The 15,043-nt window shown below is 43.3% G+C and overlaps 1 protein-coding gene across 3 annotated transcripts in view; it reads left to right on the top strand.

Annotated features, from left to right (window-relative positions):
• xrcc4 (X-ray repair complementing defective repair in Chinese hamster cells 4) overlaps positions 1-15,043 on the top strand; it is a 683,670-nt gene that overhangs the window by 532,114 nt on the left and 136,513 nt on the right. Inside the window, exon 8 of one of the 3 annotated variants that reach the window (XM_041186931.1) lies at positions 10,302-10,358. The exons of the other annotated variants lie outside the window; for them this stretch is intronic. Within the exon in view, the coding sequence (XP_041042865.1) occupies positions 10,302-10,311 (10 nt within the window). The 3' untranslated portion in view covers positions 10,312-10,358. The remainder of the gene's footprint in view (positions 1-10,301; positions 10,359-15,043) is intronic. 3 annotated transcript variants of the gene reach the window in all.

The raw sequence follows: 15,043 nt of genomic DNA, 5'->3' as shown, positions 1-15,043 counted from the left end.
GGATGTGATTGCACTGGAGAGGGTGCAAAGGAAATTTACCAGGATGCAGCCTGGGCTGGAGGGTCTGAGCTATGAGGAAAGATTGGATAGGCTGGGGTTGTTTTCCTTGGAGCAGCAAAGGCTGAGAGGGGACCTGACAGAGGTATATAAGATTATGAGGGCCATAGATAGGAAGGCACTTTGTCCATTAATAGAGGGGTCAATAACCAGGGGACATAGATTTAAGATAAGAGGTAGAAGGCTAAGAGGGGAGTTGAGGAGAAATTTTTTCACCCAGAGTGTGATGGAAGTCTGAAACTCAATGTCTGAAATGGTGGTTGAGTCAGAAACCCTCGGAACATTTAAGAGGCATTTAGATATTCACTTGCGTTGCCATCGCCTCCAGGGATATGGGATAAGTGCTGGAAAATGGGATTAGTGTAGTCAGACCTTTGTTGACTAGTGTGGACACGATGGGCTGAATAGCCTTTTTCTGTGCTGTAAACGTCTATGAGTTGAGCAATATTTTCAATATGAAAACATTGAAACAAAATCAAACAAATTATGAAAAACAAATGAAATTGCATGTTGTGAATGTCCTAGGGTATTTCACAGTGAAAGAATTAGCAGAAGAGGTTACCCAACATTTGATTAGAGGTAAGTTTCGAAAGTGAGAGATGATATGGCAGAAGGATTCGGGTAGAGAGTTCCAGAAGACAAGGCTGAGAAGCTGAAGGTTTTTTCACACTTGAAGGGCAATTAAAAAGTGACTTTCAAATCCCATGAGAGAATAGAAAAAACTTATTGTGGAATAAAGTGAGAGGACGAGACCATTGCAAGAAGACAAAATGGCATGGGCTGTGATATAGGACTGATTTAGAGGTAGTTGCTTTGGCTCGTTGCATATGCAGTCACAATGGTCCAAATTTCACATTCAGTAGCAAATCAATGATGCTCACTGGTGACGTCCAAGAAAGCTGCCCACAGAGATCCAGAGATCTCTGAGATGTTGATTATTCCTTTCATGACATTTATTGGAATTTGGTACCAAGTCAAGGAAATCTCCAGGCAACAGTGATATTGTCATGCAGAGTAAGCCACCAATCACATTGAGGTATCCTCAAAGACAGCAAATCAGGAAATAAGCAGCACTGAGTATCCTTCATTTTTAATTCAGTTTTACAAAGGGCAAAATAAATGGTTGAGAAATACACATGGGATTAAGGTAAAAACTGAAATATCACAGACATTATTGATAATGTCTAATTGCCTTGAGTAGATGGTGATGAGCTGCCTTCTTGAACTGCTGCAGTCCTTATGATGCAAGTACACCCATGGTGCTGCTAGGGAGGAAGTTCCAGGATTTTGACCCAATGACAGTGAAGGAACGGCAATGCAGTTCCATGTCAGGATGGTGTGTGTCTTGGAAGGGAACTTGCAGGTGGCGGTGTTCCCATCTGTCTGGTGCTCTAGCCCTTCTAGGTGGTAGAGGTTGCAGATTTGGAAGATACTGTTGAAATAGTTGAAATACTGGTGAATTGCTGCATCTATGCACCGGTGGTGGAGGGATTGAACGTTTAAGATGGTGAAAGGGGTGCGAATCAAGAGAGCTGCTTTGTCTTAGATGATGTCAAGCTTCTTGAGTGCTGTTGAAGCTGTATACATTCAGGTAAGTGGAGAGTATTCAATCACACTCCCGATTTGTGCCTGGTAGATGGTGGTCAGACTTTGGGACATCAGGAGATGAGTTTACTAACTGCAGAATTCCCAGTCTCTGAGCTGCTTTTGTGGCCACAGTATTTATGTTTTTGGTCAATGGCAATGTCCAGGATGTTGATGATGAGGCATTCAGCAATGATAATGCCATTGAATGTCAAGGGCAGATGGTTCACTTCTCCCTTGTTGGAAATGGTTATTGCCTGGCATTTTTGTAGCATAAATGTTCCTTGCCACTTATCAGCCCAAGCCTGAATGTTGTCCAAGTTTGTTTTTCATAATTTGTTTGATTTTGTTTCAGTAGAATTTACCAAAGCTGCATACGGGCACTGACTGCTGCTGTATCTGAGGAGTTGCAAATGGTGCTGAACATTGTGCAATCATCAGTGAACATCCCCACTTCTGACCATATGATGCAGGAAAAGTTATTGATGAAGCAGCTGAAGATGGTCACGCCTAGGATACTGCCCTGTGGAGCTCCTGCAGCGATGTCCTTGGGCTGAAATGTATGGCCTCCAACAACCACAACCATCTTCCTCTGTGCTGTGCATGATTCTGACCAGTGGAGAGTGTACTCACTCCCATTGCCTTCAAGTTTTGCTAGGACTCCTTGATGCCACACTTGGTCAAAAGTTGCTCTGATGTCAAACGCAGTAATTCTCACCTCACATCTGGAATTCAGCTCTTTTAGTTCAAGTTTGGACCAAGACTGTAACGAGATCTGGAACTGAATGGCCCTGATGGAACCAGTCTGCGGGAATCTCAACATCTGACCCTGTGGAACAGTGGATCACTGACAGCAACCTTCTGCATTTAAGTACGCATGTACCGACTTCAGAAGGCGCTATGATTTTTAGAGGTAATGATGACGAATGCTGACTGTTTCACTGTCATTACTGCAAAATCCTGTGCAACATTTTTCAACCTTCCATGCAGTAGTGTAGTGGTATTTTTAATGGGCTAGTAATTCATAGACCTAGGATATTGCTCTGTTGACCCGGGTTCGAATCCCACACATCAAATGGTGAAATTTTGAATTCAATTAAAAGCCTAATGATGACCTTGAGCAATTGTCAATTGTCAGACCATCTGGTTCACTAAAGTCCTTTAGGGAAGGAAATCTGCCATTCTTACCTGGTCTGGCTCCAGACTCGCAGCAATGTGGTTGATTCTTAAGTGTACTCTGAAATGACCTAGCAAGCCACTCAGTTGTATCAAACCGCTAATAAGTCTAAAAGGAATGAAAATAGTTGGACCACCCAGCATCGATATAGGCACTAGAAATGACAATGGCTCTGTCAACCCTGCAAAGTCCTCCTTACTATCACCTGGGGGCTAGCGCCAAAATTGGCAGACCTGTCTCACAGACTAGTCAACAGCAGCCTGATATAGTCATGCTCACAGAATTATACCTTATGGACAACGTCCCAGACGCCACCATCACCATCCCTGGGTATGCCCTGTCCCACCGGCAGGACAGACCCAGCAGAGGTTGCAGCACAATGGTATACAGTCAGAAGGGAGTTACCCTTGGAGTCTTCAACATCGACTCTGGACCCAATGAAGTCTCATGGCATCAGATCAAACATGGGCAAGGAAACCTCCTGCTTGTTATCACCTACGCCCCGCCCCCCCCACCCCGCCCCCACCTCCCCCTCCACCCCCCACCCCCCCCAGCTGATGAATCAGTGCTCCTCCACATTGGATATCACTTGGAGGAAGCACTGAGGATGGCAAGGGTGCAGAATGTACTCTGGGTGGGGGACTTCAATGTCCATCACCAAGAGTGGCTCAGGAGCACCACAAGTGACCAAGCTGGCCAATTCCTAAATAACACAGCTGCTAAACTGGATCTGTGGCAGGTGGTGAGGGAACCAGCAAGAGAGAAACACATACTTGACCTCATCCTCACCAACCTGCCTGCTGCAGATGCATCTGCCCATGACAGTATCAGTAGGAGTCCTTGTGGAGATGCAGTCCTGTCTTCGTACTGAGGATACCCTCCAACGTGTTGTGTGACACAACCACTGTGCTAAATAGAACAGATTTTGAATAGATCTGGCAACTTAAGACTGGGCAAGCATAAGGTGCTGTGGACCATCAGCAGCAGCAGAATTGTACTCACCTACAATTTGTAACCTCATGGCCCAGCATATCCTCCACTCTACTGTTACCACCAAGCCAGGTGATCAACCCCGGTCCAATGAAGAGTGCAGGAGGGCATGCCAGGAAAACTACCAGGCATACCTAAAAATGAGGCTACAACACAGGACTACTTGCGTGCCAAACAGCATAAACAACAAGCGATAGGCAGAGCTAAGTGATTCCATAACCAAATGATCAGATCTAAGCTCTGCAGTCCTGCTACATCCAGTTGTGAATGGTGGTAGACAATTAAACAACTCACTGGAGGAGGAGACTCCAAAAATATCCCCATCCTCAATGATGGGGGAGCCCAGCATATCAGTACAAAAGGCAGAAGCATTGGCAACAATCTTCAGCTAGAAGTGTCAAGTAAATGATCCGTCTCGGCCTCCTCCGGAGGTCCCCAGTATCACCGATCCCAGCCTTCAGCCAATTTGATTCATTCCACATGATGTCAGGAAATGGCTGAAGACACTGGATATTGCAAAGGCTATGGGCCCTGACAATATTCCAGCAATGGTACTGAAGACTTGTGCTCCAGAACTTGCTGCATCCTTAGCCAAGCTGTTCCCGTACAGCCACAAAACTGGCATCTACTTGGCTATGTGGAAAATTGTCCAGGTACCTCCTATACACAAAAGGCAGGACAAATCCAACCTAGCCAATTATCGCTCCATTAGTCTACTCTCGATCATCAATAAAGTGATGGAAGGGGTCATCGACAGTGCTATCAAGCGGCACTTGCTTAGCAATAACCTGCTCACTGACGCAGAGTTTGGGTTCTGCCAGGGCTATTAAGCACCTGACCTCATTACAGTCTTGGTTCAAAAATAAACAAAGAACTGAACTCCAGAGATGAGGTGAGAGTGACTGACCTTGACATCAAGGCAGATTTGACTGAGTGTAGTAGCAAAATTGGAGTCAACAGGAATCAGGGGGGAAACCCTCTGCTAGTTGGAGTCTTACCTAGCACAAAAGAAGATGGTTGTGGTTTTTGGAGGTCAATTCTCTCAGTTCCAGGACGTCACTGCAGGAGTTCCCCAGGGTATTGTTCTGGGTCCAACCATCTTCAACTGCTTCATCAATGACCTTCCTTCCATCATAAGGTCAGAAGTGGGCATGTTTGTTGATGATTGCATGATGTTCAGCACCATTCGTGACTCCTTAGATACTGAAGCAGTCCATGTCAAAATGCAACAAGACCTGGACAATATCCAGGCTTGGGCTGACAAGTAGCAAGTGACATTTGTACCACACAAGTGCCGTATAATGACTATCTCCAACAAAAGAGAATCTAACCATCACCCCTTGGCATCCAATGGCATTCATATCACTGAATCCTCTGCTATCAACATCCTGGGGGTTACCATGGACCAGAAACTAAACTGGACTAGCCATTTAAATACTCTAGCTGCAAGAGCAGGTCAGAGGCTAGGAATTGTGTGATGAGTAACTCACCTCCTGACTCCCCAAAGCCTGTCCACCATCTAAAAGGCACAAGTCAGGAGTGTGATGGAATACCCCCCACTTGTTTGGATGAGTGCAGATCCAGCAACACACAAGAATCTTGACATCGTCCAGGACAAAGCAGCCCGCTTAATTGGCACCCCATCCTCAAATATTGACTCCCTCCATCACCGCTGCACAGTTACAGCAGTTTGTACCATCTACAAGATGCACTGCAGGAACTCACCAAGCCTTCTTAGACAGCATCTTCCAAACCCACGACCGCTACCATCTAGAAAGACAAGGGCAGCAGACACATGGGAACACCACCACCTAGAAATTTCCCCCCAAGCCGCTCACCATTCTGACTTGGAAATATATCATTGTTTTTTCACTACTGCTGAGTCAAAATCCTGTAACTCTCTCCCTAACAGCACTGTGGGTGTACTTACACCAAATGGACTGCAGCAGTTCAAGAAGGCAACTCACCAGGACTTTCTCAAGGGCAATTAGCCACGGGCAATAAATCCTGGCCTAGCCAGCGAAGTCAACATCCTATGTATAAAAAAACGCATGCAAAACCTCTTTCTGCAAAAGAGAATATAATGAACAAAAAATGGATAAGAGTTTTAAAGCAGCACAGCAGGTAATGGAGGAGCCAAACAAAAGCAAAAAAGAGCGGAAGAGAGAAAGAATAGAAATATAGAAATGAAGGAGTTGCTGGTAACTATGGAAGCTTCCATCAGGCTTGTAGTAATTCGTGACGTTTTATTTTCGTATAATGATTTGTTCGTTTAAACTGCTTTGAGTTCTTTTATTCGAAATCGACATTCAACAGTAAGCATTGTTATTTCCTGATTTATTACAAGAATTAATGTAGCAGGATGAAATTTATATCTTGTAACAGTGCTTGGAGACAGTGTGGATAACAGTCATGGATAATTAACAGTATAAATATGTCAATAGATTTCTTAATAATTTGTCAAGTTTAGCCCTTGCTCCAGATGTGCAGGATTTAACATCATTCGTACAGCTGTGGGTGCAGTTTTTAAAATTTGAATTTATCAGAGAAAACAATCTATAGTGTATTACAGATTTACAAAGTTGATGTTATTACATTTTGAGGAGCAGTATGTGATGAGCTGGGAATAATTGGCCCCATTGTAAATGAAGCAAGTTATTCTAGGCCAGAACACATTTATGTCTTTGTAATAATTTAACTTCTTACAGTATTAAATAATTTGCAGTTATTAAAATAAAGGTATTAATTAATGTTTAATACAAGTTGCCCTGATTATAATTTTCTGTTTGGGAGGCAGCCAAAAGCATATTTTAATGAGGTAGCAGAACAAAGGAGAAGCTTATTCATTTCAGTTGGCCAGCTGTGTGGAGCCATTGTCTTTGAAGATTGCTACTTAGCTACTAATTGTAGTCTGAACAGCTGCATCTTGTGTAATCTGTTCTGAGCTGTCTAATTTCCAACATAATTTTAAATGATGCAAAGAAAATGTGCAGAAATAGCCTAATGGGGCACCACTTATTCTTTGGGAAGCTCTGTTTTTGTTTTTACAGCTACATTTCTTTTGAAATCTGACATCTGAGTATATTGAACAACATAAATAAAGGACATCTGATGGGCTCTTGCTGAACAAAAATGGATAATACAGTCACAGTGTATTATATGAACTCATCGAGTATTCCACCCATTGGGATTTTGATGCATCTTTTACTTGCACTTCGATTTTGCCGGTTCCCTAGGGTAGTTTTACTTTATGCACCGACCTAAATTTCCTGCTTTTTTGTAACCATTGTATGAGCTTATATAGCTATAGATTTTAGACCGATTCAATTGAAAACATGCTTTGGATTTCAATTTTCTAAAGTTACTCTTTATTACTTTAGTTTCAGGTACAGATTCAGATAAATGTAAGGTTTGCATTTGCAGAAAAAGATTCAATAAGTTGGATCAAAGGATGGTAGGCAAATGGCTGAGAAGTGCAGAATCAATAAAAAGAAGAAACGCTTGCATTTATGGAGCACCTTCCATGATTACCAGATAGATGTCCCAAAGTGCTTTAGACTCAGTGGAGTACTTTTGAAGTCTAGTTACTATTGTAATGTAGGAAACACAGCAGCCAACTTGAGCACAGCAAACTCCCACAAATAGCAATGTGGTAATGACCAGACAATCTGTTACTGTGATGTTGATTGAGGGAGAAATATTGGCCAGGACACTGGGGATAACTCCCCCCGCCCCCTCACTGTTCTTCGAAATAGAATCATGTGATCTTGCACGTCCACCTGAGAGGGCAGACCAGAGAAATGTGAAGTAAGCATTTGAGGAAAACATTTGAGCCTAGATATTACACAATAAATGATAAGATTCTGAGAGGTGTCGAGGAAGAGAGGGACTTTTGAAACATCTGTTTACAGATCCCTGAAGGTGGCAGGACAGGGGGAAAATGTGATCAAGACGACGTACAAGATAATTTCTTTCATTGCCTATTGCATAGAGGATAAAAGTGGGAGGTTATGCTAGAACTGTATAAAACACTAATTAGATCACAGCTACAGTATTGTGTGCAGTCCTGATCGCTGTATTACAGGATGTCAGGTATGGTGACCAGATGTTCCATTTTTGCTGGGAGCACATTTCCGATTTTTCACGAAACATCCCGGTGTCCTGAGAATTTGCTCAAAATAGCTCAAATGTTCCAGTTTGCAGCTGTTCCCTCATTACAGGAACCATATCATAGATTTCCATCAGCAGTTCATTCTTATCACACAGTATCAGTGTCTCTTCTCTTCACTTTCTCTCATCACCCCTTTACCTCATGCTCCATTTACTGTCGGCAAATGCAAAAAAATACTCATAGTTGCACCCTGGGAATCAAAATGGTGCCCACTTGCCGACAATTAAGCAGCTGAGCGGGGACGTCCCCACATGCGAAGAGATCCTTCTCACCAGCATTCAGAGCCAGTGCTGGGGCAAATTTTTTTTTTCCCTGGAATGGACTGGTTCTCAATGGGAGAGCTTTTTGCTGCCCTGGTTGGTTCACCTTTCAGTGCATTGATTGGTCATTCCGTCACCGAATGGCCAATCAGGGATTCCATGGAGGAGGCCGATGTGGGAGAGCAGAAGGTTAGTGGGGGAGATCCAGAGGGCAATGGGAGAGAGAGGGAGAGCACTGGAGACCAGTGGGGAAGAGCGGGGGAAAACTGGAGGCCAGTGGGGGAGAGCCAGAGGTCAGCAGGGGAGGCACTGATTTATGGTAGATACAGGGGTTAATTTATAGGAGGTCATGGGGGTAATTTACCCACATGACCACCTATATATTAACCCCATGACCATCTGGGAGCTGGGAGGGAATCAGCCTCCAGGTGATGACAGAAGATTGACAATGGTGTCCACCAACTGGAAGCCACACTTGGAGGTAATCAGATGGTGCCCATCAGTAAACCACTAATCAGCGCTGAGAAAGGTGGCAGGCAAATTGAGCCATGCTACGATCAACCAAACTTCTCATGAAAAGAGAGTGTGCTTTCCTGCTTGCGCCTCTGGGTGCAAATAAAATATACCATACTTGAGGTACGTTCGTTAGTTTAAAACCCAGTTTCTGGCTGAAGACATCCATTGTTAGAATTCCGTGTGCAAATAAAAATAAACAATGGAAAAGGTTTTAGCATTGTACGGCAGAATATAGGACTTGTGCCAAATGAATTCTTGGTTCAGCTTTTTTAAGAAAATAAGCCAGAATGCCATTGAAAAAAAGACTGTGATTTGTAACTGCTGTCTTCAATAACTGGGTGTCCTAATAGGGTTGCCAACTCTGGCTGGATATATTCCAAGAGGTGTCATCACATGACTTCCTACCGTCAACTGCCCCTCCCCGAGACTTCTGCCATTGGTCACCCAACATGTGCATCATCATGGAGCCCTTTGTTCAGTGTGTCCTGGCTTTGACATTTGAAAATCTGGTCAACCTGATGTGAGAGTATAGAGAAGATTTACCATGATGTTGCTCAGAATGGAGGATTTTAGCTATAAGGAAATAATGGAAAGGCTGGGATTGTTTTCTTTGGAACAGAGGGGAAATTTAATTGACGTTATTAAAATTATTAGGAACCTAGATGGAATGGATCAGAAGGACTTATTTCCGTTAGCAGAGAGGTCAATAACCGGGGGCGTAGATTTAAAGTAATTGGTTAGAGAATTAAGGGGGATTCAGTGGGGGAGGGGTTGGGGAAAACTTACTGCCTGAAAGGATTGTAGAGGCAGAAACCTTTAAAAAAAAACTTGGTTATGTATTTGAAGTGCCTTAGTCGATCAGGCTATGGACCACAAGCTGGAAAGTGAGATTAGGCTAGGTAGCGCTTTTTCAGCAGGCACAAACAAAATGGGCTGAGTGGCCTCCTCTTGTGCCATAAATCTTTCTATATTAGGTTGTCACAAAAAATCAGGGGTATCGTATAGAAATGTAACATTGTGCATATAAAGTTCTTTAATGGGCAAGAAGTAAAAAGGAAAGGTTAGGATAATAAAAGGAGGAAATATAAATATATATATTGAAGTTTGCAGATGGCACTAAAATAAGGGTTAGGCAAACAGTTCTTCAAAAACTATAGACATGTCACACTAATTGCCCTTCCTGTGGATCGCACCAGCTGCAGTGCCTGTCTGCCTTCTTGGCGGGCAAGTGGCCTCGGCTGGTGCCTAGCAGCTGACTTAGAACTGGTGCGGACTGGGGGATCTGACTGTGTAATTAAAACAAAGCATTGCGAAGGCCACAGGCGGGTATTGACATGATGTGATTTCTGCCTGGTGCTCTGAATGTCAAAGTGAAGAAATTCAATGAAGCACAGGTAAACAGTGGGAGTAGCTGTGACTCTTTAATTTTGGCCTTCACTGAAGTGCTGTTTTGGGTGCATTAGTGTGCTTAAGTTGGAGTTTGGTGAGTGAGAGAGTTTGGTGAAAAGGGGAGGAGGTAATTTTTTCTTTTTCTACCTTTTTCAAGCCTTCAGTAGCTGACTCTTACTTTGCTACAGGAAAAAAGGTGATTGCCGAGTAACTGGTAAGTTATTCTACTTATTCTAATTGTAATGAATAGTTTTTAAAGTTACAGAATGGCAGGCCAGTACACCCGAGTAGAATGTACATCCTGCAGCATGTGGGAAGTCATGGATGCCGCTTATGTTCTAGATGAACACATCTCAGGAAGTGTTACCCACTGCAGAAGCTTGAGCTCCAGGTTACGGAACTTGAGAGCGACTGGAGTCATTGTTATGCATTCGCAAGGCTGAGAACTACGTGGATAACACATTTAGAGAGGTGGTCACATCACAGGTTAGAAGCATGCAGGCAGAGAGGGAATGGGTGACCACTAGGCAGTCGATAAGAGAACCAGCCAGGTAGTGCAGGAGTCCCCTGAGTCTATCTTATTTGCTAATCGGTTTTCCATTTTGGATACTGGTGAGGGTGATGGCTCTTCAGGGAGTGCAGCCAAAGCCAACTCTATAGCACCATGGGGGGCTCAGCTGCACAGGAGAGGAGAAAGAAGAATGGGAGAGCAATCATAATAGGAGATTCCATAGTCAGGTGATCAGACAGGCATTTCTGAGACAATAAACATGACTCCAGGATGGTCTGTTGCCTCACTAGTGCCAGGGCCAAGGATATCTTTGAGTGTTTGCAGGACATCCTTGTGGGGGAGGGTGAACAACCAAAGGTTGTGGTCCTCATTGATACCAATGACATAGGTAGGAAGAGATATGAGGTTCTGAAAGCAGATTTTAGTGATTTAGGAAGGAAATTGAAAAGCAGGACCTCAAGAACAGGGATTTCAGGATTGTGCCACATGCTAGTGAGCATAGGAATTGGAGGATTCAGCAATTGAACATGTGGCTGGAGATGTGGTGTAGAAGGGAAGGCATCAGATTTCTGAGGCATTGGGGCTGCTTCTGGGGCAGGTGGGACCTGTACAAATGGACGAGTTACATCTTAACATGACTGGGACTGGTATACGTGCAGGGAGATTTGCAAGTGCTGTTGGGGAGGGTTTAAACTCGCTTGTCAGGGGGATGGGCACCTGAGGGATAGCTCAAATTGGAAAGAAGTAAAGCTGGTAACAGGAAGTAGAAAAGTGGCAAGTGAAATTAGAAGGCAGGCAAAATGAAGGCAAGCATCAACTTTGCGAAATAATGTCAAAAAGACAAAGTTAAGGACACTATACCTGAATATGCGCAGCATTTGCAATGAGGTTGATGATTTAAAGGCACAAATAAAGATAAATGGGTATGATCTAATGAAAATACGGCTGCTGGGTGACCAAGACTGCCAACTGAGTATTCAAGGATATTCTACATTTAGGAAGGACAGGCAGAAAGGAGAAGGAGGTGGTGCTGCACTGATAATAAGGGATGGGATCAGTATATTCATGAGGGAGGATCTGAGATCGGAAGAACAAAATGTGGAATCTGTTTGGGTGGAGATAGCCGGGGCAGCAAACATTGGTAGTTGTTGTTTATAGGCCACTAAACAGTAGTGGTAGTGTGGGGCATGGTATTAATCAGGTGGTTATTACCCATGCTACATGCTTCTCTACAGTAATCATGGGTGACTTCAAAAAGCCCTATAAATTTGCAAAAATAATGGTAAACCCAAGGATTGGGAGGGTTTTAGAATAAAGCAAAGGAGGACCAAGAAACTTGATAAAGAAAGGGAGAATAGAATCTGAATGTAAACCAACAAAAAACATAAAAATGGATTGTAAAAACTTCTATAGATTTGTAAAAAGGAAATGTTTGGCTAAGACAAATGTGGGTCCATTACAGGCAGAGTCAGGAGAATTCATAATGAGGAATAGAGAAATGGCAGAGAAACTAAATGATTACTTTGTGTGTGTCGTCACTGAGGAAGATACAAGAAATCCCCCAGAATTAGAGATCCAAGGGAGAGTGAGGAGTTGAAGGACATTAGTATAGTGAGAAGGTTGCATTGGGACTAAAGGTTGAATAGTCACTGAGACTTGATGGTCTACCTCCCAGAGTGTTGAAAGAGGTAGCTATGGAGATAGTGGATACATTGGTGGTCATCTTCCAAAATTCAATAGATTCTGGAACAGTTCCCACAGATTGGAAGATAGTATATTTCACTCGGCTATTTAAGAAAGGAGGAAGAGAGAAAACAGGGAACTGCAGACCTGTTAGCCTTACATCAGTAGTAAGGAAAATGCTAGAATCTATTATAAAGGATGTGATAAATGGACACTTGTATCATAATTATCTGATTTGGCATAGTCAACATGGATTTATGAATGGGAAATCATGTTTGACAAACCTGTTGAAGCTTTTTGAGGATGTTGTTGACTGAATTGATAAAGGGGAGTCAGTGGAGGTAGTATACCTGGATTTTCAGAAGGCTTTTGATAAAGTCCCCCACAGGTGGTTGGTTAGCAAAATTAAAGCACATGGGATAGGGGGCAATACACTAGCATGGATTAAGGATTGGCTAACAGGCAGAAAACGGAAAGTAGGAATAAACGGGTCATTCCCACGTTGGCAGGCTGTGACTAGTGGGGCAAAGCAAGGATCAGTACTTGGGGCCCCAGCTGTTCACAATTTATATCAATTTGGATGTGGGGACCAAATGTAACATTTCCAAGTTCATGGATGACACAAAGCTAAGTGGGAACGTGTGCTGTGAGGAAGATGCAAAGAGGCTGCGAGAGGATTTGGACAGACTTAGTGAATGGGCAGGAATATGGCAGATGGAATATAATGTGGAAAAATGTGAGGTTATCCACTTTGGTAGAAGAAACCGATGTGCAGAGTATTTCTTAAATAGTAGGAGATTAAAAAATGTAGATGTACAAAAAGACCTGGGTGTCCTTGTCCATAAATCACTGAAGACTAACATGCAGGTGCAATTAGGAAAGCTAATGGTATGTTGGCCTTAATCACAAGAGGATTTGAGTACAGGAAAAGCAGAGTCTTGTTTCAATTGTGTAGAACTTTGGTTAGACCGTACCTGGGGTATTGTGTGCAGTTTTGGTCACCTTACCTTAGGAAGGATATTATTGTCATAGCGGGAGTGCAACAAAAAAATCACCAGACTTGTTCCTAGGATGGCGCGACTATCCAATGAGGAAAGCTTGGGAAAACTGGGCCTGTGTTCTCAAGAGTTTTAAAGAATGAGAGGTGATCTCATTGAAACCTACAATATACTTAACAGGATAGACAGGGTAGATGCAGTTAAAATGATTCCCCTGGTTTGTGAGTCTTGAACCGGGGGACACAATTTTGAAATAAGGGCAAAGCCATTTAGTAATGAGTTGAGAAGAAGTTTTTTTACTCAGTGGGTTATGAATCTTTGGAATTCCCTACCCCAGAGGGCTGTGGAAGTTAGTCATTGCATATGTTTAAAGTAGAGTTTGAGAGATTTCTAAATGCCAATGACGTAAAGGGATATGGGGGTAGTGTGGGATAAAGGCATTTAAGTGGATGATCAGCTATAATCATATTGAATGGTGGAGCAGGCTCGATCAGCTGAATAGCCTACTCCTGTTCCAGTGTTCCTTATTCCTTCCGTGGGCCATGTGCAATAATGTGCGGGGGAGAAACTCATTTGCGCAGCCATGTGTCTAATGGCACCATGCAGACTTATTTTGGTGCACCATGGCAGACATGCTGTAGGCTGCTGCCTACTTGGCAATTTCCAATGATATCAGTGAAGATGACTGCTCAGATAACAACTTGCTTACCCCAGGAAACCAATGTAAGTCTGAGTAATGCCGCTGGAAACGTCACAACACAAACAAATTTCTCCCCTGATATCTTGGAGCCTGCTCAATCTTCTGATTGGCAATGTTGTCATTTATTGCTCACCCCTAATTGCCCTTGAGAAGGTGGTAGTGGACCCACTCCTGAACTGGCTACAGTACAGATGGTAAAGACTCTGCCACAAGGCTATTAAGTCAATGTTTCAGGAATTCATCCCAGCAACATTGAAAGAAAAGCAGTCCAACTTAGGATGCTGTGTGACTTGGGGTTGGGGGACCCTGAGCTGATAATGTCCCCATTGCATTTGTTGCTCTTTTCTTTTGGGTGATGGAAGTTGTGGTTTTGGGAAGTGTTTGGATAAAGCCTTGGGGAGTTCCTGGTATGAATGGATGGTTTAGACCTTTAAGCTAGAGGATAGACTTCCTGGCAAGTAGAGAGCACTCCATCACTCTCCTGAGTTTTGCTTTGACAGAAATATTTGGGGATTGGGAGGACCACTTGCTGCAAAATCCCCAGCCTCTGATATGCTCTAGTAGCCGTGGCATTTGGTAAATGGCGACCCCTGTCTGGGCTGAGGATGTTGAGAGTAATGGTAATACAATTGAATGTTAAGTGGCGGTGGTTATCCTATCTCTTATTGGTGATGGTCATTACCTGGCAGGTGTGGTGCAGATGTCACCTGCTATGTAGTAGCCCAAGCCTGGATACTGTCTAGCTCTCATTGCATGCATGGACTGCTTTATTATCTGAGGAACTGTGAATAAAGCTGAACATTGAGCAGTCATCCGCAAACAACTTCACTTCTGACCTGCTGAAGAAGGGAAGGTCATTGGTGAAGATTGGCCTAGGATTCTTAGATGAGGAACTGCCACAGTGATGTGACAGATATGTGATGATTGCACTTCTACAATGACAGTCATCTTCCTTTGTGCCAGATACGAATTACTAATTCTGTGAATTAACCACTTAACCAAGTATT

The sequence above is a fragment of the Carcharodon carcharias genome, chromosome 4 (assembly GCF_017639515.1).
Source record: "Carcharodon carcharias isolate sCarCar2 chromosome 4, sCarCar2.pri, whole genome shotgun sequence".
NCBI classification, from domain to species: domain Eukaryota; kingdom Metazoa; phylum Chordata; class Chondrichthyes; order Lamniformes; family Lamnidae; genus Carcharodon; species Carcharodon carcharias.
This window is presented reverse-complemented; position numbering and strand designations above follow the sequence as displayed.